Raw genomic sequence first — 26,732 nt, 5'->3', positions numbered from 1 at the left:
AAAAAAAAAAAAATCAAAGCACCAAGCGGGGGGGGGGGGGGGGAGGGGTGCTACATCTCTTTGGTGTTTGAGAAGGTTTTTAAAGATTTTCTGTATATATTCCTATGTTAAACTTTGATCACTCATTGTGCCCACACATTACTCCTGGGGTCATGACTTGGACAAAATTGATTTTGTTTTTCTTTGTTTGTTTGTTGTTAAAATGTCCCTCTCGTAAATTTTTCATTCATATTGAGAAGTCACCACTGATTTATCAGAGATCTCAAAATTACGGTATCCTGATATGTCATAGTGATGTACGTCAATCCTGGACACAATTTTCTGACCAGTATTGCAGTATTGCGAGTAATGCTGTCTGTCTCCCTCAGTGCGTGTGTGTTTGTCATTCTCTCTTTCTTTTCTCAAGTAAATATTCGTTAAAACAATATATCGAGGACAATATATGCCAACCTTGACTGTACATGTTGTCGCCGACGACAATATGTGCTGGTGCTTGACTGTATATTTTGTCGTCCATTATGCAGGAGGAAAATAAGGCTCGTCTCGGTACATATTGTCGCCAGCGTCAGTATGTACCGATGGACAATAATATGTGCAGTGAGGGTAGGTCCATATTGTCGCCGACGACAATATGTAGAAAACGACAATATATACCGTCACAAGGGGTCAAATTAAATGTACCCAGGGGAAGGCTTTGACATAAGAAATGCCCGTGTGAAATGTTAAGGCTCTAGCACCAATTTTTCAAAAGTTATGGCAAAGGTTAAAGTTTTTTCAGAAGGAGATCAATCTCCAAGGTCAAGGTCAAAAGGTCCAAATTGTTGCTATCCAAAGCAAGGCCTTGTCATATTGAATACACCTGTGAAATATGAAGGCCCGAGTAACAACTTTTCAAAACTTATGTCAAGGGTTAAAGTTTTTTTTTAAAAGTGGGTAAAACTCAAAGTTCAAAGTCAAAAATATTTATATCCGTGGAAACTTCTTATCACAATGAATAAACATGTAAAGTATGAAAGCCCTAGCACCAACTGTTCAAGAGTTATTGCCAAGGTTAAAACTGGGTAAATTCATGCAAAATTAGGTCAAACTCCAAGATGAAAAGGTCAAATATGTTGATACCCGAAGAAAGGCCTTGTTCACAGGATGAAAAGCCAGGTTTCCCAAATTTGGAAACCTGATGGAAACATATGGGAATCGTGACATCAGTAGTTTCCATATAGTTTCCATTTTATCGAAACCACATAGTGGTTTCCACGTAGATTCCCGATATGAAAACAATCAACCTGTGGTTTCCCGTAAGTTTCCCAGTATGGGAAACCGTGGAAACATGCAGTAGTGGTTTCCACGTAGATTCCCGATATGGAAACAATCAACCTGTGGTTTCCCGTAAGTTTCCCAATATGGGAAACCGCGGAAACATGCAGTAGTGGTTTCCACGTAGATTCCCGATATGGTAGCAATCACCTGTAGTTTCCTGCATGTTTCCCAGATATAGAAAACACGTATGCTGTGGTTTACATCTATTTTCCCGATAAAAGACATTTTGGAAACGTGTATCAAAAGAATAATTAAAAAAACTGTTTGTTTAATTCTGTGTAATAAAATTGAACATTCTGTGATCACCGTAAACCCAAATTAAAATAATTTTTTTAACATTTTAGTCTCGGTAAAACTCATAAAGACACGTGAATTGGAAGAAGATTTAATAAAATTTTTAATTTTAGAAAAATCAGTGTAAACTGTTCAGATAAAATTCAATCATTGCGCTATAAGAAATAACACGTGAAATATGAGAGCCATAGCTCAAACCACTCTAAAGTTTTGGGCAATGTTTTAGTTTTTGAGGACAAACAGATGGACGGATCGACGGACAGGGCAAAGCCATATACCCTCGAATCTTCGATTACGGGGTCAAAATGATACACGTAAATAAATGGCACATGTAAATATTGTATTTAAAGTATGACTGATGCAACATTAAAACAAATAAAAGCAGGACATTTATATATATATATAAATTCTTTCATTGCATGGACATTCTGTTTCAATGAGATCAAGTTTATCTCAAATTTTAAAAATAAACAAACACATTATGTAACTTGTTACAACAGTTTTACTGTTCAAAATTCTCAACACAATTTAAAATTGTTATTTATTTCTTAATATATCATATACTATAACTCAGTAATTGTATTAAATCAGTTCTAATAAGATGCTAAAGTAGCCAAGCTCTGAAAATGTCTTCATCATTTCCAGCTTCCATGTCTTCTTCAACCATCCCATCACTGCAGAAAGCTTTCCTTTTTTCATAGCTAATGTACAGAAATAACTGGTAACTTGATTTGTTGTTTGGAACTCACTTACTATAATAGTTGGCTTTCCTTGCCAATTTTGAACGCTTCTCATTTCCATGGCAACTTCTTTTGGGTCAAGTTTACGCCCACTGCTCTCTCCCAATTCAAAATTTTCCTTTAAGAAGGCTTTTTGAGAAGGAGTAAACCGTTTAACCTCATGTTTGGATTTTAGAAAAGACTTATGAAGGACTTTTACCGATCCAGCTGGGTAAGTCTCTCCTTGTAAACTTGGAAGGGTGTTGATTTTTTCATGAATTTTTTGTACAAAATTTTTATTCTATCACTTAGGCATCTTTGTTGTTTCATCAAGTTCATGAATATCATCTGTCTCTTCTTCTTCCATTGAAGGTTCATCATTTCTTTGCACAGGTTCTGATATTTGTTGTACATCACATCTACAACATTCACTTTCTGTTTCAGGTACAGAAAGGACCTCTATTGTTGAGTCTAATAGCTTATCTGAGGGATGTAAAGTGTAGATCTTCCCATTTCCTATGGCATGCTGGCACCACACTTTAATGCAATCAGGGCTGTATTCAAAATTATTCAGACACATGTCTTTCATTTTTAAGTTCACAGGAGAATCTTGTGTTTACCATGTTACGGTTCTTTACAACAACCATAAACTCTTGGGCAGTGCGCACATCGTTTCCCTCATTGACATACTTTCGAATGGCAGATTTTTTGTGCGCGGCTCTTCTATCACAAATAGATTTTCCTCCTGAAGGGCCAGCAAAGTCAAGACATCGAACTTGGATACCAATATTTTGTTTTATTTCTGCTATACCTGATATGCTGAGGTGCCCATGAAGACACGCAGCGTTAAGGTTAAGGAAACAGCAACAATTGCATTTGATGTTCAGGCATCTTAATATGCAGTATCAAAGAGATGAATAATTTTTTTTTCAAATACAACATCAGCTGATGATTTGTATGCTGCTACAGTGATGTGCCAATTAAGACCTCTTTTTCCAAACCATCTTGATTGCGATTCTCTGAAGTAAAGATATATATATATATATATATATATATATATATATATATATATATATATATATATATATATATATATATATATATATATATATATATATATATGAACTCCCTGATTTGTTGTATATGATTTTTATGCAACGAGTTGTGTGTTTTATTTTTTATCCCTGAGCTTTGGTGAGGAGTCAAATACAGACAACGATCTAAATAAAAATAATATGACATAAGTAATCCTTGTGAGAAGACCTTCCTTTGGATACTAACAAATTTGACCCTTTGACCTTGACCCTGGAGTTTGACCTACTTTTTGAAAACTTTAACCTTAGCCATAACTTTTGAACGATTGGTGCTAGGGCTTTCATATTTCACATATATATTTCTTGTGAAAAGGCCTTTCCTTGGGCACCTTTAATTTTTACCATTTGACTTTGACTTGATGTTTGACGTACGTTAGAAAAACTTTAACCTTTTCCATATCTTTTCAATGGTTGCTGCTAGGGTTTTCACATTTCACAGGTGTATTCCTCAAGACAAGACCTTACTTTGTGTGCCAAAGTATTTGATTTGCATTTGAGAAAGTTTAACCTTCGCTTTAAGTTGCCATACTGAGGCATCAGTGTTTTATATTTTATTATAGCTAGGCATAAGCATAAGTTTTTGTTATGACATGGAATGGCTGAACCCAGCTAACATTTTACAATTGCTACATATGTATTCTACTTATTAAAGTCCATTACTGTAAAAAGTTTCAAACATGAAATAAGACCAGTCTGATTAACAGAAGTGAAATTTGATAACAAAGCACATGTCTCTAGATAGGAGGAATCTAAATTAGCACTATCAGTAAAAAGTATGCAACTTAACAAGGAACAATAGACCCATGAGCTATCAGTAAAATGTAAGCAACTTAACAAGGAATAATAGGCTAATGGGCCTTAGCGGTCACCTGATTACAACATACAATACTGTAAAGAGTGGCAAATTTATAATGAAATCCACAGGTCAAGAACTACTTACCATTCCTTATGCAATGACACAAAAACAAGAATACCTATTATTACGGAATAGCTATAAAAACTGTTTTAAGGATATTCTTTCTTTTCCTGTTTCTGCAGGGGGCAGGGGTTAATTGGGAATGACCCCAAGTTCATGATTTACACACAATTCCCTGTACCATGTCTCTAGAAGGAAGAATAATTAGATTATATATGGTTAAGGGGTAAGGATCTCTACAGATTCCAAAATTACACATGTACTAGATATTTTCTAGATTCAAAGGATCCTGATCGATATACCATAAGGTGTGCCATAACACAAAGAAACAAGAATATAATTGGTCTGGGAGTGGGAATTTTTTGAAAAACTTGATCAACTTTTTTTTTTTTTTTTTTTTTTTTTAACCCAGAATTTCTGACCCCTAGGGGGTGAAGGTCATGAATTTATACTCCCCTTCTCAAATACATTCTACACACCAAATTTGGTCAAGATAGTCTTAGTTCTTAAGAAGATTAAAATGTTGAAATGTTAACACACAACTAACGAATGAAAACGGATATAGCAGTAAGTCACCTGAGTGACTCAGGTAACCGAAGAAGCTTAATTGTATATTGACTGATTGCTCTTTGATTTTTTAAGTAGTTTTTTGTAATACTTGCAAATTGTATAACAAACCATTTTTGCTCCTCAGTGGAAAGTTCTATTTCAGTTTCACCAGAGAAATTGTCCGGTGATCTCATTTTGCTTTAGAAAAAGTTATATTAAATATATTAATCTGATTAGGAATGAAAATATCGAAAAGAAATTAAAATAGATTTAATGAATTGTTTTTTGATTGTGCAGTTTATAATTACATGTAGATAATGTATACCATACCATCAATTGCTCCTTACTGGGAAGTTCTGGTTCAGCTTCAACAGAATAAAGGTCAGGGTCGAGCTCATTTCCCTTTTTAGGTCACTTGAGTCACTCAGGTGACCTATTGCTATCCGTTCTCGTCCGTCGGCGTGCGTCTTGTGTCGTGCGTCGTGTGTTAACATTTGAACATTTTTAGCTGCTTTTCTGAAACCGCTTAACCAATTTCAACCAAATTTGGCATATAGCATCTATGGGTGAAGGGGAACAAAAATTGTGAATTTAATGGTCCCTGCCCCCCCCCATATGGGGCCTGAGGGGTGGGGCAAAAACCATAAAAAATAATGCAATCTTTAAAAATCTTCTTTTCTCCTGGGCATCAAGCAGTCAAGCTGTTGGCATCATTGTAATAAGCATTGAGCCCTCTACCGAAATTGTGAAATTTATGGCCCCAGGGTCAGGGGTTCTGGCCCCAGGGTGGGGCTATATAGATCATATAGTGAAAGTGCATTATTTCTTTGAAAATCTTCTTCTCTGCTCCTGGGTATTAAATAAAATAATTAAGTACATAGTTATGATGAGCAAGAGTGCCTCTTCCAAAATTGTGAAATTCATGGCCCCAGGGTCAGGGGTTCTGGTGTTAGGGCGGGGCTCTATTGATTATATAGTGAATATGCATTAATTCTTTGAAAATCTTCTTCTCTGCTCTTGGGCATTAAATAAACTAACAAAGAACATAGTCATGATGAGTAAGAGTGCCTCTTCTAAAATTGTGAATTTCATGGCCCCAGGGTCAGGGGTTCTGGTGTTAGGGCGGGGCTCTATTGACTATAAAGTGAAAATGCATTAATTCTTTGAAAATCTTCTTCTCTGCTCTTGGATATTAAATAAACTAACTTGAAGAACATAATTAAGATGAGCATGGCTGCCTTTTCAGAAATTGTAAATTTTCTGGCTCCTGGGTCAGGGGTTCAGGTGTTAGGGCGGGGCTCTATTGATTATATAGTAAAATTGCATTAATTCTTTAAAAATCTTCTTCTATGCTCCTGGATATTGAATAAACTAGGTACATAGTGACGATGAGCTATGACGAGCATGGTTGCCTCTTCCAAAAGTATGAATTTCATGGCTTCCTGGTCAAGGGTTCCTGTGTTAGAGCGGGGTTCTATTGATTATATAGGGAAAATGCAAAAATTCTTTCAAAATCTTCTTCTCTGCTCCTTGGTAGTATTCAAACAAAGGAAATGCATGGTTATGATAAGGAAGAATGTCTCTTCCAAATTGTGAAATTCATGGCCCCTGGGTCAGGGGTTAGGTGAAGAGGGGGGGGGGGGACTCTATTGATTATATATTGAAAATGCATAATTTCTTTCAAAATAAATTATTTTTTTCTACTACTGGTTATAAAGCAAAGAAACAAGTGTATAGTTATGATGAGCAAGGGTGCTTCTTCCAGAATTGTGAGTTCATGGCTCCTGGGTCAGATGTTCTGGTTTAAGAAGGGGCTTTATTTATTTAATGATATAGTGAAAATCCATTTCTTTGAAAATCTTCTATGCTTCTGGGTAAACAGAGTAGAAGTTTTAATATGCAAAGGTATTTTTATCAGAATTTTGAACACCTGGACCATTTAGTCAAGTGTTCTGGTCCTGCCCAGTGCTCTATATGTATTCTGCTGAGCAAAGTTATTCCCCTTTGCCATTCATCTTTGGTAATTAATCACTGTAATCAATGTATTTGAAAGTTTAAAAGAATACGAGAATTATGCAAGAATATTTATTGTAAAATAAAAAAAATTACTTTCACAGTTTTAATGATCAGGTAGACTTGGAAATAATAAATGAATAAAATAGAGACAAAAATAACTTATCTTTTTAAATGTTCTTCAAAGGCCAAGAGAGGCTAATGTGAGAATTTATAATATGGGGTTAAAAAATAGACATTTTGTTAAATAGTCTGCATGGTAATAGTGATAAATGGGGGACAGATAGATACTAGACCAATTATTTTGTTGATGCTAATCATACTATATTTCTTGCTTTTGGGCAACAAAGCTTCATTTGTCAGTTTATGGATCCTCTAAATTGTTGTATTGTACTCAGGTGACCGTTAAGGCCCTTGGGCCTCTTGTTAAAGATTCAAATTTAAGATTTAAAACAGTCTGTTACATTTATATATAAAATGTAAGCAAAGATGAAAATGCAGCATACGAGCAGACAAATTAGTTTCAAAAATACATGTATTTAAAAAATTATAAAAAAGGAAACTATTTCTTGAAAAGGTAATACAAAAAATAGTTTGGAAATTTTTTTACATATCAACTAGCAGCTGTCTCTGGTTACTGTATTTTAAGATTTTTTTTAGGTAACCAGAAACAGCTGCTGGCTTTTAAAAGAATAAGCAGCAAATTTATGAACCCTGTTAAGGCCTTAGCATTTTATTTCCTTCCATTAATTTTCCTTTCTTTTAACAAGAATATTTCTGCAATTAGAACACACTCCTGTTAAAAAAAAATTGAAAAAAAATTATTAACAGTTAGAGGTACATGTATGTTAAATCTACCATTTAATAATTTAAAAAAAAATCAATTAATTCATCTTCTGAATAGACTAACCTGATCCAAATCTTATAAGAAAATTGTAAAACTTCTTCATGAAGATTGGCGGTTCTTTTGTTATAATTCCCTTGGAATTGGACTTGCTTTGCTTATGACAGGCCCATTCAAGGGAACACATTTTACTGGGCCTCCATCCAGCGCCAAGAGCATACCTAAAAATTGAAATATGTCCAAGACACTATCATGACTATGTAGTATCAATATGAATGATGTTGATACTCTAATACATGTATATCAATACAAATAATGTTGATACTATAATATAAATTATTTCAACATGCATACATTATTTTATATGCAAGTTTAAGGGGCTACCTTGGTATCAATATTTTTAATATTGATAATATTTTTGTATCAATTTTGATTTCACCTTATGAACAAATAAATCCCAATTCAACAATATTATGTTTAAAAGAGCTTATGTTGGAGAGATAATGTAACAATACCAATTCAACATAGTCAACAACTATAATATAAAGCCGTTATTTCATATTCCAAGAAGCTTACATTGGTTTAAATATTGTCAATATCCATGATATCGTAATAGCAAAATGATATAAAATAAATTGATAATATTTAAATATGATTGAATGGTTCTAGCAGTATTATTCTTTATCAATTTGATATCATCATTATGTTTGCAATATTGACATGTAATGTAAAATATAAATGTTGTTCGATTTTCACTTATAAAATGCATAGCTTATGTTTTATTTGCTTTTCCTGAATATATATTGGAAATGTGATAATTTTCCCTATATATATGATTAACTTTAATGATTAGCTTTGAAAAAAATTGTGGGTAAATATACATTACTTTGTGAATTCAGAGATTTTTTCTGAACATTTCCAATTACTTAACTGCTGATTTAATGGACCTGAGGATCTGACTACCTTAAATATCAATTTTGATATTGATTTCATATAGTTAAAAGTCTTATTCAAAATACTGGAACACCTATGAAGTAAACAATTTTTATTGATACTGATGTTGATTTCATCATTATATCTACAGTATCATGGTTGGTTTTGGATGCTTATGAAAAAATATTTATACTTATGAAATTAATTTCTAACTTTAATATAAGCATAACTGCAGCATCTACTGATAATTCAGAATGCAGTATTAAGTCAAATAACTAACAAACCATATACGGTGAAGCAACTTTTAATTCTTGTCAAAATTATAAATTGTGAAACATTCACACTTCTCAGGATAGGTAAAGAATATGTAAGCCTACCCATTTTATACAAGTATTAACTGAGTTGGGGCATTTAATACTTTAGAGAGCTCAAAGTCAAAAGAGATCTCATCAGTTTGATATGAATATTTGAAACATTATTAAGGCATACATGTACCACATACCTATGCTTTGGACAAACTGTAAGTGTTTTATCTTTTTTCCTCAAAGAAACCTCCTCTTATCTTCAATAAATCCGATTCAGATTGTATACTTCTTTGACATATTGAAAACTTGTGGAGATGTGCATGAATAGAATGTTTATAGCATATCAGAGGAAGAATCTGTCTTGGCCAGGACTGCTTTTAGAAATATATCCACAATGCAGGTATCATTTGTAGCAAAAAGCTGCAAACAAACTGAGGTACACAAGAAAAGGAAAGGTGAAAAGGAAACAAGAAATATAAAGCAAAAAGTGACTTTGGGACAAAGCGTAAAATGGAAGGGGGGAAGGCTTTGCATTGACTTTATTTGATATTTCTGAAATGCTGACCAAACAACTCTTACTATCACAAGCTGCTGTCATTCCTATTCAATTTCAGGTGGAAAACAAGTTGATTTCATCAGTGTCTATAACTCTGTGCATCCAATTTTGAATCTGTGAGAGAGTGGAAAAAATGGTCATTTTCAATATAAACTTGCGTTGATTAATAATAATATAATAATTTGAATTCATTAACAAGAGGATTAATAAATAGCTTTCATTGTTTTGTAGTCATAAACAAACAATACACAATACACAAACAACACAAAAACAACAAATTTAGTTTCAACTCTCTGTAGAGTCAATCAAATCTCCAATATCAAGAGTGGAAATTGCCTCAATTTTGGATTTATACTGATGTAATGTTTCATATTATCTATAATTTAATTTCATTATTGTGTGAACAGGTGAAGACACATCACAAACGCATACTAATACAGAATTTTGTCATAAGAAATACATTATAATAAAAAGGTTATTTATTAGGTTGGGACCACTTTTTAAAAATCTCTCGGAAAGAGCTGATCCATGTTTAGTCATATTAATATGCTATCATCCTCAGATGATGCAGATTGCTTTTTTTCTCTAAAATTGTGCATCCAAGGATATGTTTAGGTCAATTTATAGGCTGAATTACTTCGGAATCTATGAAAGTTATAACTTTATAACCAGAATACCTGACCCAGGACAATGAATTTCACATTTTTCGATGAAGCACCTTTGCTAATTATTAAAACTCAGTTTGCTTTGTGCATAGGAGCAAAAAAGAGGCTTTTCAAAGAATTAATGCATTTCACTGTATGACCAATAAAGCCACAACGTAACTCCTAAACCCCTGTCTCATAGGCCATGTGTTTTACAATTTTGGAAGAAACGTTCTTGCTCATCATAATCATGCTCATAGTTTCTCTGCTAAAAATCCAGGAGCATAGAAAAGGATTTTCAAAGAATGAAATATAAGGATAACGAACAGTAATCAATCTCCAAAATCCATTGAAAAAATACAAATCGCAAGCAGTACAAACATGGACCTCTTAAAACATCAGAGGTGGGATCAGGTGCCTTGGAGGAGTAAGCATCTCCTGTCAACCGGTCACATCCGCCTTGTGCTCCTTGTCATGATCGGGCAAACGGAAAAATCCGTAGAAAATTAAGTGTTTAAAAAATGGCGTAACAATTAGTATGAAAAACGTCAGTCAGCATTCGACTTAATTATAGATCGTATTTGTTGACAAGGTCCTTGTATCGACCATAGAACTTGCAAAATGATGACTTTCAACTTCCTTGTTTCATCAACTTGCTTTTCAATTTTTAGAAATTGTTACTATGGGGAGCATGCTCTTGCGTATCGAATCAACTTGGAGATATAAACCTTATTTGCAGGTGATAGGTATATTGATACCTAAACAAGGGAAGTTGACGATGGAAAAGTTAAAAGTTATCACGTTTATCATAATTTTTTGTTGTTAGGTTACAATTAAGGAGGCATTCTTTTCATATTTCTTATATTTGAAAATTAATGAAATTTTCATAGATTTAAAGAAGACAATAACACTAAATGATGGTATCAATTTGATTAAATTTGACCGTTTTATTTTAGAAGCAAGATCAGGTCAAGGTCATTGTCTTTTTCTTTGACATTGAGAATAAAAAATTACTGTTGCCAATCATGTGATGTCTACTTCTATTTTAAAAGATAAAATATTTTTCTTTTTGCATAAAAAGATGTTACCATATAGGGTCTATCAGATAATACTTCAAAACTGACATAAATAATTTAACTAAAATAGATATAAACTGATCCGAATTTCCTTTAATTTTCTAAACGTTTTAGGGAATATTAGTTATAATTACATGCTTCATATATTTTAATTTTTCTTATTTTCACATATGGTAAAGTAGTCATATTAATATACAAAATGATACAAAAAAAAAAAAAAAAAAAAAAAAAAAAAAAGATTTGACCGTTTACTTAGGGAAAAAAAATTACTGATTTTTGCTTAAATCTGTACCAAGATTGGAAGCTTTCAAAAGCCAACAAGATTGTAGTTTGTTTGGAAAATCATTTTTATTTGATATATTCTAATACTTCGTTATATAATCATAGTTCATTATTTTAACTTTATTTACAATAGAAACTTTCTTTAAGTTTTTGATTGTTTAAAAAATTTAATTACTTTAAATGTTTTGTAGTAATTTCGAGAAGCAGAAAAGGAGATATTTTCATACGCCGCCGTTCCGCCAAAAATATGGTCCCCGCTAGATTTCAAACCCAGTTTACCATTTCTTTTTAAAGTGGTACAGGTATGAAGAGGAAAGGAAAATAGGATCTTTTATAAATCCCTTACATCTAAATATATAAGCTTTTTGAGTAAATATACTTTGAATATTTCATTTAGTCAGAAACCAGACAAGAATCCCTCCCTAACGTCCTTTTCTAGTGAAATACCCAAATTTAAAACAGATGTTTCAGACCCTGTGGTATCTTTTATATTAAGTTCACTGGGATATATCGAGTCGACATATGAATGGAAGTAACTATTGTTAATTGATAATACGTTTTTGATCTAAATGTCGAGTTGAAGGCCACAGCAAGAGTCGTCTTCTTCTCATGTACAAGAGTTTGAATAAATTCTGCTTCATATGAATATAAAAGTAGGTCTGCTAATAACGATCATTGCGATCATTGTCTTTTTCTATTAAAACATTCAAATATGAAACAGATGTATCACACTCTGAGGCATCTTTTATTTCCAGTTTGAGAGAATATATCATTCCAATGTAAGTCAAATGCTGACTTTTTTCATACTAATTGTTAGACCATTATTTACACACTGAATTGTCGCCGGATTTTTTCCGTTATTTCCCGATCATATCAAGGAGCAAACGGCGGGTGTGACCGGTCGGCAGAGGATGTTCACTCCTCCATGGCACCTGATCCCACCTCTGTTGTCTTAGAGGTCCGTGTTTGCTCTGCTCCTATTTTGTAATGTTTAATGGACATTTGAGCTCAAATACTGTTCGTTATCTCCACATATTTCATCGACTCAAAAAGTAATAAAAATGAAAATGGTTAATTGATAAAACTGTCGATATATCTAAATGTCGAATTAAAGGCCACAACAGGATACTTCTTTTCATGTAAACGTTTTGAATAAATTCTGCTTCATAAGAATACTTTTAAAATGTATCATTTTTCAAAGGCTGTGTTTTGAGCAAAACATTTTGTTACGATACCATACGATAATTTATAAAGCGATATGCGATATATTGGATTTTTTAACGTCTATCACTAAGTCTTATGCATGTAATTTAATGTTTAAATTTTATAAAAACTAAATGTTTTATAATCCATTTCGTCATTCTTGTCTTACTGTTATTAAAAAAATATGCCTCAAATTCAAACTTTTAAGATCTGTAAAACAAACATTTAGAAATTCAGTTGCCTATGTATTATGTACTAAGTATCTATATGATCTAAGATATGGTATCTCCTTTAAAATGTTTATATGAATGAAAACCGTTCACGATAGCTCGGTCGGTAGAGCGCCCTCTCCGTGATCGGGAGGTTGTGATTTCGAATCTCGGCCGCGACTGACCTTAGTCGATAAAAAATTGGTAGCAACTGTTCCTTCGCCATGCGCTTGAGGTGAAAGTTGCGGGTCCTTCGGATGAGACCTTAAAAACCGAGGCCCCATGTCACGGCAGGCGTTGGCACAATAAAGATCCCTCACTGCTCAATGGCCCTGATGTGCCGAGTAAAGGTCAACATTTGCAGCCCTTCAGTGGTATATGGTGACGTATCTATATAAGTGAAAAATTCTCGAATGGGACGTAAAACAAAATACAATCAATCAATCAATCATATATGAATGAAATATGAAGATAACGAACAGTATTCAATCTCGAAAGTCCAATAAAAAGATACAAATTTGGAGCATTGCAAACGCGACCTCAATAGTTAGAGGAAGGATCATGTGCTAGGGAGGAGTGAGCATCCCCTGCCGACCGGTCACACCCGCCATGTTCTCCTTGTCATGATTGGGAAAAAACCCGGAAAAATCCGTCTGCAATTCAGTGTATAAATAATGGCCTAGCAATTAGTATGAAAAACGTCAGTCAGCATTTGATGTTGCATGTGCTGACAAGGTCATTGCATCAACTATAAAACTTGCGAAATGATGACTTCAAACGAGACTGTTGATATCCTTGTTTCATCAACTTGTTTGTCAATGACTTGCCTCGTTTTAGAAATTGTTCATACGTATAGGATGCTATTGCGTATCGAATCAACCGAGAGACATAAACTCCATATGCAGGTGTTAAGGTATATTGATACATAAGTATTGGAAGTTGACGATTTAAAAGTAAAAATATGAAACAGATGTGTCAGACTCTGTATTATCTTTTATTTCAAGCTCAATCAGATCCTAGTTCCTCTAAAATACAATTCAAATAATGAACCTTAAAAACAAAAACTACGTTGCTACAAGCTTTGTCAGCTGGGACCAGTACATACTGATCGTATAATCTATCTAATTTGTTTTTCAATTCTGAATTATTAAATCATTGATCAGTTTTAATTCAAAACAGTTAAATATAATGTTTGGTGATTGAATTTCCCAACTTTTTAACAGATTTATAAGAAAAACTGCCTGGCCGATGCGTATTGGAAGTAAAATTTTCAATACAATACATTCTTGAATATCATTACGTATCAATATATCGATATATTGTCCCAGCCCTAGCAAAAATGTATCAGATATGATAAATCTGACTTTTCCATTTCGGGACATTTATTTTGAAGAAAGGTACATGATAGAAATCATTTAAAGGGAAATCACTCTAATCAGAAAGCATATTTTTTGTTCAAAGTAGTTGTACATGGATTTGTTGCCAGATGTAAGAAATTGTTTACAAACAAGTGAGAAATTTGCAGACAGATTTTGTGTCCACAAGAATCAATATTGAAGAATAATTAACATAAAAATTATATTTTCTAATTAAGACTTGATTAAAACCTTTTTTTGTTCTTTAAAGATGAAGTTTTAAGAAAAATGGGGCTGAAGCTTTCCTCCTTAAAATCAAGTGAGTATTCTGATTGTTTTTATATTAAATATGAAAATTCAACTGGAGTAGAATTTTCAAAAATAGAATTAACTAATAGTACATTTTTCCTGTTCCATAATGCAATGATTAATGCCGTATTCAATATTAATATCCAATGCTGTATTTTAAGACGTGGTTGCGGAGTTGGATTTGATTTTTTTGACAACAAAAGCTGAAGAAAGGAGACATGATATCGAAAACTTCTTAAAAGAAAAAGAGATCAGTATCAACTCGAGGAAAATAGGAGAGGAAATTAAAAATAAGTGGATTGGAGTATGTGAGGCTAGATTTGAAGGTCACATCGATGTTATAGACTCAATTAAAGAAGAATATCTACCAGAAACAAAATTACAAGGTTAAAATAGATTGTGACTACTTATGAGTATTAATCCAATAATAATTTTTAAATGATTAAAAAATTTGTGATATGAATTTATTCCTTGTCAAACACAAATTATTTTAACTTACATTGTGATAATTTGCTGTTTCCTTTGCTTTTACGATCCCTTATTATATTTATTTAAAATGTTCTAATAGCATGTGAAAATAATAATTAAAAATATTTAAAGGAAATTAAAATATTAAAAAAAAGGACTTAAATTAAAAATATTTCCCACAAAAAACTTGAACATATTAACTCCAAGTTTCAAACTTCTTACAAAGGAGATTGAACATTTTATGTATATTTAAATAAAACAATTAAAACCGATGTTTCAATTCATGTTTGATTAAACAGAATAATTAAACAGAATATTAAAAAGTTGTTGAAAAGTTCAAAACAACAAATGGTGTGTAACAGCAATTTGGATCTGTCGAATCGAGTAAAATACTATATATCAGATTACATGTGTACTTTGGCGTCCGGAATATTTTAAATTGACAAATAATTCAAAATTAAGTAGGCTGAATACTGTTTTATTGCGTTAAAACTCAATAGAAAAAACTTCTTATTTTTCATAACAAGTGTAATATGAATATAAATATAAATATAACGAACAGTATTCAAGCTCAAAGTCAATTAAAAGATTGCAAATCGGGAGCAGAGCAAACACGAACCTAAAAAAAAAACAGAGGTGGGATCAGGTGCCATGGAGGAGAGAGCATCCCCTGCCTATCGGTCAAACCTGCCTTGTAATCCTTGTCATGATCGGTAAATAACGGAATTCGGTGTGTAAATAATGAATAACAATTAGTATGAAAATCGTCAGTCAACATATGACTTAAATATAGATTGTATTTGCTGACAAGGTCATTTTATCGACCATAGAACTTACGAAAAGATGACTTTAATGAAACTGTTGATATTCTTGTTTATCAACTTTTTTGTCAATAATATATCTCGTTTTAGAAATTGTTCATACGTAGAGTATGCTCTTGCTTATAAATTAACTCCAGTGTACAAGCCAAGTGTCATGAAAAACTATCGAAAAAAAAGAAAGAAAAAAATTAAATATGTTATATCTGTTGTGTTTTTTCTTTTGTTATATTTGATGAAGATTTACTTTAAAAATTAAAATATGCAGTATTTCACTGTACTGTGCGAAATGTTTTGCATTGACCCCCCCCCCCATCCCCCCGTCTGCAGTCACAAAAATGATATGGAATAATGCATTTCAAATTAATTTTTGGAGGGTGGGGTGGGTGGGTTGGTGGTTTATTGTAGAAAATGAATTAAATGCTATTTTATTTTATTTGGTTTACTAACCCCAAACCTAAGTCTCATAATAAAAATTAATATATTCACTGCCTTAAAAGTTATATATCAGTCAATTTCGAAATTGATGTACATATTCCTATCTTTTGCGATATTTTTTTAATCTTCCTAGGGGAATTTTTTTTTTGCAGATTTGGCCTTTTTACCTGGTTATTCCACTCTCAAACTGATTTATATATACACGTATTCCTTTTTCCTTAATGTCTGATTTACTATTTTACATTTACAATATGTCTGTTGGATGTTATAAGTCACAGTAGGATATTTGAAGGGTGCTTATGTCTGTAATTATAATTATTATTATTATCTATATAGGAATGATACTCATGATCGGAGAACAACATATGAAGGAAGGTAAAGAATATGTCATTGAAACATACTACCCTGACAAGCGAATAAAATACATTTCAATAGTAGGTTTTCCAGGTGATACATACAGAGCTGAGCGAGCAGTCGGGGCCCTGATTGAAGGAGGTATTAATTAAAAGTATATAGATGAAATAAGTGATTGCATTTATCTTAAAATCTAAGAAATCATTGACATTTATTATTTCGAATCTTTGCTTTCAGATCTCTTCAATGCAGACAGAAATACATACGGTAATAAACAACAGTTTTTGCCTCTCTCTCTCTCTCTCTCTCTCTCTCTCTCTCTAGATATTGTTTTCATTTTTTAATTTGTTTTGTTTTTATGACTTTTTAACCTTTTCTATGTCCTGAGGAAGGGACAGGGTGTCCCAAAAGTTTCACAATTTTTATTGTTCATGCCACTGATCATTGATCATGTTATAGATGAAAGCACTGACAGGAAAGAAAATTTGTTAAAACTCAACAACTCTATCCATCAGGACCCATCTTCTCGAGAAATTGGAAACCCGGAAGAATCAATGGGTTAGATTTAATTAAATTTAACTAATGTTCATTAAAAAGAATTTTTAAAACGCAATTTGAATATCAAATTATACAGAAAAACATTATTCTATTGAAATAAGACAAAATATATACTTTAAACAGTCCTTTAGTAGAAAAGTAAGGAAACATTTTCCTATCCAGAAGAACTTAAAAATAATATTTAATGAACCTTTGATTTGGAATGAAAATGTAAGCCATGAAATATCTGTAAATTCATTTTTTTTTTTCATCAACAACTTAAATGTGCAGGAATATCAATGATTAATTGATATATCTCAAATCTTGACTAATAAAGAGAAAAATTACATTTTATTATGTATTATCCTTAATATTAGATGTTGAACATAAAGGGAACGAAATGAAGCAATGTAAAGTAGAAGAAAAGAAACAAGGACGGCAAATTTATATCAAATATCTTTCAAGTTTACCAAGGAAAGCATTCTCTGATTTTATGGAAAGGTATATAAGAAGGATAGAACCAGTCTGGAAGACGGAGGAGGAACCTGTAGATGAAGGTTCCCTTTGTATTGTTGTCTGCCTCACCTTTTCTCGTCTTCTTGATGATATCTCAGCTGTCGTCAAAATTACACCACAAGGTAATCAAACTCCTGTCACACATCACTGGACAACGCTTATTTTCAAGAAAAACCCTATTTCCCCCATTATCAACCGTGTTTTATACCTTCTACGCCATTGTACTTTATGCATTGATGAGTTCATAATATGTTATACATATGATTCAGATTGATTGAACCCAAAATGTTTGCGTGATGGGAGATACAGGTTTCATAATCACTCAGTGCTCGTATGTAACCGGTTTTCTGAAACTCTCGTTCCTTATTTTTTTCAATTTTCATGAGAAACTACACAAGACTAGCTATATGACACAGTACTTTACATTTTCTTGCTTTTGCTTGGTAAATAAACAGAGATAATGGTCTTTAGGACACACGTCTGTAAGTGTCTTATGCCACTTGTTCTATTTATACACACATCTCTACAATATGTAATACCTACCTTTGCGAGTATTTTTGTACACACAAGTGTATAAAATTCAAAGACTGGCGTTTCTGATTTAAATTACTTTAAATTACTAAACGTTTGTAATCTTTACGATACATAAAACTAATAGCAACTGTTAAAACATCAGAAGTATTTTGCATTTTTTTAATCACACCATTTTTAACATCTAGGTTATTCCATGCCTTACATGAAGTATTAAGCTTCAATATTTCAAAGACATACCTGTTATACCCATATTTGTATATATTTACATTTGCTGTGTTTTTCTACTTAGCAACGCGAACAAAAATTACTATAGTTAACTATAGTTTAATATTGCTAACTATAAAATGAAATATATGGAGATAACGAACAGTATTCAAGCTCAAAAGTCCATTAAACGTTACAAAATAGGTGCAGAGCAAACACGGACCTCCAAAACATCAGAGGTGGGATCAGGTGCCATTGAGGAGTGAGAATCCCCTGCCGACCGATCACAGCCGCCGTGTGCTCCTTGTCATAATAGGGAAATAACGGAAAAATCCGTCGACAATTCAGTGTGTAACTAATGGCCTAACAATTAGTATGAAGAACGTCAGTCAGCATTTGACTCAATGATAAATTGTATTTGCTGACAAGGTTATTGTATCGACCATAGAACTTACGAAATGATGACTTTAAACGAGACTGCTGATATTCTTGTTTCATCAACTTGTTTGTCAATAATTTACCCGTTTTAGAAATTGTACATACCTAGAGCATGCTCTTGCGTATCGAATCAACTGAGAGATATAAACCCCGTATGCATGTGATGGAAGTATATTGCTGCATAAGTAAGGGGAAGTCATTACGTTTATCATAAAGCTTGGTTGTTAGATTACCATTAACGTCTTTTTCAAGTAAAATATCCAAATATGAAACAGACTATGAAACTTTACTCTGGAACTTTTTTTGAGATTTCAAAGCTTAAAATCTCTTAAATTTGATAACAGATATAGAATTTGGAAATAATATGTGAACATAGATGTACCCGCAACGTTACTCTTGACGATCCTATCGTGTCCTATCGTGCGTGTATCCTATCGTATCGTGCGTGTGTCCTATCGTATCGTGTGTGTATCCTATCAGGATTCCCGCCGTTTATCGTATCGTATGTTGCGTTTAACAGGTTTTGCGTTTATCGTGTTTTGCGTTTATCAGGTTTTCCGTTTATCGTGTGCATTCGGAAGGCATCTAATTTTACTGTCCTTATCAGGAAAAAGACAGAGGTATTCCTATGTATATAAATTAATTAAAGAAAAAAGAAAAACGAATAATGAAAATTGATCATGAAAAGAAGTATTTAAGGAAAGAACGAAAATTAAATGTGAAATTTTCATTATATCCAAATATATATTAATTATTTATATAAATGAATAAATATTTATTTACCGGGAGAAATAAAGCCAATGTTTTGACAGACAGTTGTTTAAAAAAACATAATGGTTTGAAAGTTATTTTTTAATATTTTATATATTTATTTTGTTCACAAAAAATTGATGAAATAACCAGATTTATTGTTTTCTTTGTGTTGTTATTCTTAGTGTCTTTATATATGAATTATAAAATGTATACATTTATTCCAAATTTGATAATGAATGAGAAAAATCGGCTTTAAATTCATTTAGATATTCTAATGAATCGAAACCTTTTAAGATTACTCCCCCCGTAACGTAACTTCGTGAATTTTTCTGTCCTTGATTTGTCGTGCGTAGTCTCCTAAAAATGCCGTATTTTCTCTCCTGATTTTCATTTCTGGATGAGAAAGCATGATTTTGTACACTTTGGCTCATAAAAAACGAGGGCGTACAAAAACAGTAACAACAAATTGTTTACATGTGAATCACATTAGCCCATCTTCCAAACTTTTATATCAATATAAAAAATACGTATCATTCGCATAAAAAAAAATAAATGCGATAACCTGACAATCTTAGAACTCGAGTCAATAATTTCTATTACCATTTGTTTTTAAATCACATAATTAAAAGAAAATCATTCTTTTCGCTAAGCACTGACTATTATTTCCCGTTTATATCGATTTTGGAGAGAATACGCTGTCAAACTTTCATGAACTATGATCGTAATAATAAAAAAATGTTTAAACTGCTCTAAGTATTGGCGAATTTACAAGTAAACTGGAGAAATAATTTTTTATGTGTTGATTTATTTCAATTTGGATGTGAATAAATATTAAAATCATCCGTCCATGAATTTGAGAAGAACCTCGGCAATTTAATTTTCAATAAATGTACCCGTATGTGTATTTCTTTTCAATCGGCAAATGTTCGACGTTTATTTATTAGACAAATGAGGTGCAAACGACCGACTGATTGAAAAAAGAAGAAAAAAACATTTCTAATAAAGTCATCAAATCTGAATAATTTTTATCCTTTGAACATTTCTTAGGCTACATCGTCGTCCAGGTCGCGCAGATTGACTTAAAAATGAAATCAAGTAATCAAGTTCTTGATTTGGAGTCAACAAACATGTTTACATAACACACGATTCATGTGTCCTGTAAATAAGGTTGAAAATCGACACACATAATTATGTGCTGGTAATAAAGCCATGTTTAAAAAATGGACAGTTTTTAAAAATTCTAATGCTTACTTAAATAAATTTAAGTTTACTTAAAATTTTTTATTGTAATCAATAAGTGTCCTCCTTGAATGTTCAAGTCTGAAATATTGTATAGTGATGTATTATAATCGTCATTTTCTTTCATGTCTTAGGAGAGGCAGAGATTGACCAATCAAAATCAAACAATTAAAATTCTGGTCACGCGGTGCGTCACTCTGCCTCTTCTCCCACGTACAGCCTTGGAGGACGGACGTTTTTTCAAGTTTGTTATTTATTTTATTAAGTATTTGGTGAGTAAAATTATTTTATCATGTCTTCAATGGGCAAAACTTCGGTTGTCATTCTTGGTCATTCAATTGTGCGTCGTTTTCACGAATTCTTGAAACATGGTGATGACATTAGATATTCTGCAAATCTTGGGTTGGGAAAAACGCATTCCGTTTTGTACAGGGGTGTGGGTGGAAGGAAGGTTCGTGATATAATATTTAAGGATATGGAGAGTGTATTTGCTTTAGGTCCCGAGGTAGTTGTTCTAATGATCGGGGAGAACGACATCGTTCCCAGTACAGATCCTACATTGTTGGCCGCAGAAATTGAAACAGTGGTATCGGTGATGCATCACCGCTATAATGTTGCGAAAATAATTGTTTGCAAATTATTGCCAAGATTTAAGGTTAATTTCGAGTACAATGATGTAGCAGACAAAGTGAATGAAATACTGAGAGATGCATTGCCATCACTAGGTTATTGTGTATTTTGGGAACACGGGAATTATTTTGTTTCTCTCTGGGACGGAGACTGTAGTCGGAAATTTGAATGCGACGGAGTACATCTGAACAAACAAGGGAATGTACAGTTATATAGGACTATAAGGGGAGCGTTAATTTCAGTGAGAAAATAGATTTTCTTGAAAATGTAACAAGATTGTCACTTTTATCCTTTCTTCAAAATCATTTGGATATGGTACATGTAACAAGTTTAAATTTTTCAGTTTTTGTAAATTAATTATTTAATTACAGTGTATAAAAAAAATTTAAATCTGCTTATCAGATTTTGGTTTCGCAATCATTGCCTTTTTTCATTTTAATTTCAACCTTTACGTTTGAAATTCACTTTTAAAAATTTTGTGACTTTTACAGTACTATAGGCATGACCTATTTAGTTTCAACTTTTACCCTGGCGATTTTTCCATCGATTTTATTCGATTTATCTCTGAACTTTCCCTAGTGCGGTAAAGTCAGTGGCGTTTTCAGACCCATTTTCATGATTTTCTGTTAAGTCTAAGTTGTAATTACTGGAAATTTGGATTATCTCCCTTTACAAAATTTGTTTATTTCTCATATTTATATTTTGTGTCTGCTAAAATTATATGCCATTGTTAATAATACGTTTGAGAATTTCAAACAAATTATTAAACGTCACAAAGGTGGCAACACACGACAAACTGTTTTACAGACTTTTTATTCATTGAAGGAGGATAAGATAAGGTGTTCTAGTGATGAGAGGATTATGGAAAGAAATAAGCAATTTAATGTGTAACTGGGCTATCAGAATACTTATTGCATTAATATAAATATTTATATTTTTCTATAATTGTCATAATGTACACATTTAATTCTTATGTATTGATAAAACACGTAAAAATAAATAGAATAGCAATATGTAGGATATCCGAAAACGGTATTTAAGACATTTGTAAATTGGTCACTTACTATTAAATGGTAAAATAAATTCATTGAGTTACTAAATTATAAATATATATACGAACATTGATGAGATTTATTAGCGATTTTTAAAAAAAAAAAAAAAAATCTTTGTTTTTATATGTCATATTTCGTTTTGTACACAATTGTCTGCAATTTGTATTGCCAATCGTGTATCATATCAGGTTTTGCGTTTAGCGTGTTTTGAGTTTAGGAAGTTTTGCGTTGATCAGGTTTTGCGTTTATCGTGAAAACCGTTTATCCTATCGTATCGTGCGTGTATCCTATCGCATCGTGCGTATCCTATCGTATCGTGCGTGTATCCTATCCTATCGTGTATCATGTCAAGAAAAACGTTGCGGGTACTGTACAAATAATAATGTGAAATCCAAAGTAAAAATACTTTAATTAGTATAGGAAAAATATTTTGTTACTATAGTGAAATATAGTTAACTATATTAAAGTATAGTTACATGTAAATATAGTAAACTATAGTAATTTTTTTTTTGTTAGGGCAAGTATAAAATTGATTTAAATTCCATTTTCGTGTTTACTCACGCGTAGAAATATACATGGAAAAACTCGTGCTAAAGTGACATTCCAATGGCTACAGAGACATTAATAAAAATATAACGATAAAAGACAGGGAGGAAATAAACAATGAACATTTTTTTGGTGCTTTTGAATATGTAAAATGTAAATATAAGGAATGTTTTCCAGCTTTGTGTGAGTTATTGTTTTGTAAATCACACAGACTCATAGGGATAATTTTCCTGAAGCGTAGCACGCTTCATAAAATATGCCTACGTGACAAGTCTGTGTGATTTAAACACCAGAAACTCACACAGAACTTAAAAACATTCATTAAATATCAACTCTTTAAAAAAACAAGATATACAAAGGACGTTGTAAAATGTTTGAAGCAAAAGATCTTAATCATCATTCATGATCTTCCTATTTATAAATTATTATTTTCAAACTTTTCGATTCGGTTATTAAATCCTGTAGATATTTTGTTTCTAAAAATGAAATGAAGGTAAATATGTAATTGATCATGTATACATAAATGTCATGACAATTCATTTTAAAAAAAATAATGAATACTTTCTTAATGATTCTTTTATTAATCTAATTCGTTTGCATTACCAAGCAGCAAAACTTTCATGACAAATAAATAAAAGAAATTCATGAAAAGTAATTTTTTTTAACAAATGTTTTCCCTCTCTCTCTCTCTCTCTCTCTCTCTCTCTCTCTCTCTCTCTCTCTCTCTCTCTCTGTGTGTGTGTGTGTGTGTGTGTGTGTGTGTGTGTGTATGTAGTCGATATAACTATGGATTGACCGAATTAAAGGGCTAAATTTGTAAGATTATTTTTTTTTTTACAGAGATTGACATATCAAATTTTGAGTCGCCCGCCTGGCGCAGTGGCAGAGCGTCTGCTCTAGAGTAAGGAGTTAATCCTTAATCGCGGGTTCCAATCCCACTGTGGAAACCGGTCCTTCGGATGAGACCGTATAAGTCGAGGTCCCCTGTCGCAGTAGATGCTGGCAGGAAAAAAGATCTCTCACTGCTCAATGGCACTGAGTGCCGAGTATAGGTCAAACTTTGCAGCTCTCCACCGGCAAGTGGTGGCGTCTCCATATGAGTGAAAAATTCTCGAGAGGGACGTTAAAACATCAAACAAACAAACAAAATTTGAAAATAATTGGAAGCCTCAAGTTTTCTCTCTTGTTTTTAACACTTAGAGACTAGAGATCAAAATAAATTAAGCTGTTTAATGGTTTTCTTTATACTAATAGTGTAAAGTGAATTTTCTAATTTAAAAGATTTGGCTCCAGTTGTTTTATTATGTTTTGTATTGATTTTTGAAAAAAAAAACATATCTAATATGTTTTAATATAACATAGATACTTATTCAAGTCACTGCTACGTCTTACCTTTTATTACTGAACATCAAAATCATAAAAAGGAGATGAAGTATATTTTTTTTCCAGAAACATCATGCATTAGCTATTGTGCAATCAGCACTATAATACTTGATCATGACTGTAATCAAGTTTGAGCCAATCAGAGAGCTTGAAATTTGGAATAAATGAGAGAAATTATATATATAGATATAGATATAGATATAGATATATATATATCGTTAACCTTAAGCTTTTAGTTTTTGAAATATTTTAGGTTGTACGAACATGCTCGTTGTAATCCAAAACTGCCGGGAAGGAATTTCTCCAGGACCAATGCTGAAACACAACCCAGACGATTGCTTTACAGACTTTACCAATATCTTGTATGGGGACGGAGGATGTTATGAGTGTGATGTTAATTCAGAGGCTAAAGGGAAAATCCAATCATTCATCGACACTAAAGTGGCGTTGTAATAAACTCTATTTATTTGTGTATATTATTTTAGATATCTATAGTTGAAAATGGAACATATTAATGGCTTTAGTTTTTTTAATTTCTTTGTCTGTCTTAAAGAAATCTACGAAAAGGTGTTGATTGATTTCAGTAAAATAAAATGATAAGTTGAGTCCCAAGTAGGTAAATTTTAGGAACGCTCATTTATAAATTATGTTTTGACTGCAGAATAAGCCCCTCTTTTACATATAAAAAAGCTAATTACTTGCATATCTTCGTTTATAATTCAAATGAATTCCATTTAAAAGTTTTCATTTTCAAATTTTTTATGTTAAGTGGGAAATAGTTTTACTTAATTTTGCTTTATTATTTAGTGAATTAAATGACGTAAAAATGAATTTTAAAACTAAGGAACAAAAATATTTCAATAATGAAAATGGACAAGACAATGCTGTTTTATTATTTAGTGAATGAAATGACGTAAAAATGAGATTTAAAACTAAGGAACAAAAATATTTCAGTATATTACAATATAAAGTAAATGATCAAGACAACTCTGTTATTGATAGTCCATTTACTCTTCTTTGTTTGTTATGCAATAATTTGAATTTGTAATGCTTTTGAAGTAAATTGTCATATTCTACATGGGTTGATCTGTGGAAGCAGATTAATTGATCTGTTTTGGGGACACAGTATCAATGAAAGGGAATTCCTTTTGTCACTAAAATTACAAATTTGGTGTATGTGCAATACCTGGAGTAGGTTTGGGAGTTAAGAATTTTTATATACATGACTGCGTACTTTATGGCTTGTTCTACTATAGGATAAAAGAGGTTATGGGGTTGGTTCCTGTTGCTAAAACAAGACGGACAAGCTTTATATACATACAACATGACTATTATTATGATAATACTTATCAATTAATGATTATGGATCAAAGGTAAATTAGCTAGATGTAAACTTTTTTGTGACATGATCTGATATCAGGTTGTAATAAACAATTATTCATAGTCCATAGCGGTCGATCTATTGGGGGGGGGGGTGTCAAAATTTTGAAAACATATATTGATATTTTTATACCCCCGCTCTGAAGGAGAGGGGGTATACTGTTTTACCCTTGTGTGTCTGTCTGTCTGTCCGTCTGTCTGTCCGTCTGTGTGTCTGTCTGTCTGTCCGTAACAAATTTTGGTCGCAGTTTTCTCAGCAACTACTCATTGCAGATGCTTGAAATTTTAGCACAATCTTTGTTTAGGCATGCCATATGGTGGGATTCATTTTTGTACTAATCCGATGTCAACTTCCTGTTTATCCGTGCGTCTGTCCGTACCACACATTACAAACTTTGGTCGCAGATTTCTCAGCAACTTCTCATCACAGATGCTGGAAATTTTAACACATTCTTTGTTTAGGCATGTCATATGGTGGGATTCATTTTTCTAAGAATCCGATGTCAACTTCCTGTTTATCCGTGCGTCTGTCCGTACCATACATAACAAATTTTGATCGTAGTTTTCTCAGCAACTACATATACTCATCGCAGATGCTTGAAATTTCAGCACAATCTTTGTTTAGGCATGCCTTATAATGGGATACATTTTGGTACAAATACGATGTCAATTTCTTGTTTATCCGTGCGTCTGTCCGTACCATAAATAACAAACTTTGGTCGCAGTTTTCTCAGCAACTACTCATAGCAGGTGCTTGAAATTTAAACACACTCTTTGTTTAGGCATGCCATATGGTGGGATATATTTTTGTACCAATCCGATGT

The 26,732-nt window shown here is 32.5% G+C and overlaps 1 protein-coding gene, 1 long non-coding RNA gene and 1 pseudogene across 2 annotated transcripts; 2 read left to right on the top strand and 1 right to left on the bottom strand.

Moving 5' to 3' along the window:
* Positions 1 to 2,193: 2,193 nt before the first annotated feature.
* Positions 2,194 to 9,582, bottom strand: LOC133185754 (uncharacterized; annotated as a pseudogene).
* Positions 9,583 to 16,694: 7,112 nt separating this feature from the next.
* Positions 16,695 to 17,175, top strand: LOC133185890 (uncharacterized). Its single transcript, XR_009720967.1, has 3 exons — positions 16,695 to 16,837; positions 16,934 to 16,963; positions 17,156 to 17,175. It is a non-coding gene; the product is annotated as an uncharacterized LOC133185890 (long non-coding RNA).
* A 474-nt stretch (positions 17,176 to 17,649) lies between these two features.
* On the top strand, positions 17,650 to 25,295 carry LOC133185889 (uncharacterized). Its single transcript, XM_061321180.1, has 2 exons — positions 17,650 to 17,871; positions 24,782 to 25,295. Exons 1-2 carry the CDS (start codon positions 17,727 to 17,729, stop codon positions 24,979 to 24,981), a joined length of 345 nt encoding a protein of 114 aa, XP_061177164.1. The 5' UTR covers positions 17,650 to 17,726; the 3' UTR covers positions 24,982 to 25,295.
* The last annotated feature ends 1,437 nt before the right edge of the window (positions 25,296 to 26,732 follow it).

Source organism: Saccostrea echinata, unplaced genomic scaffold, assembly GCF_033153115.1.
Source record: "Saccostrea echinata isolate AGI-Se365-2 ecotype Australia unplaced genomic scaffold, CSIRO_AGI_Sech_v1 ptg000012l, whole genome shotgun sequence".
NCBI lineage: Eukaryota > Metazoa > Mollusca > Bivalvia > Ostreida > Ostreidae > Saccostrea > Saccostrea echinata.
This window is presented reverse-complemented; position numbering and strand designations above follow the sequence as displayed.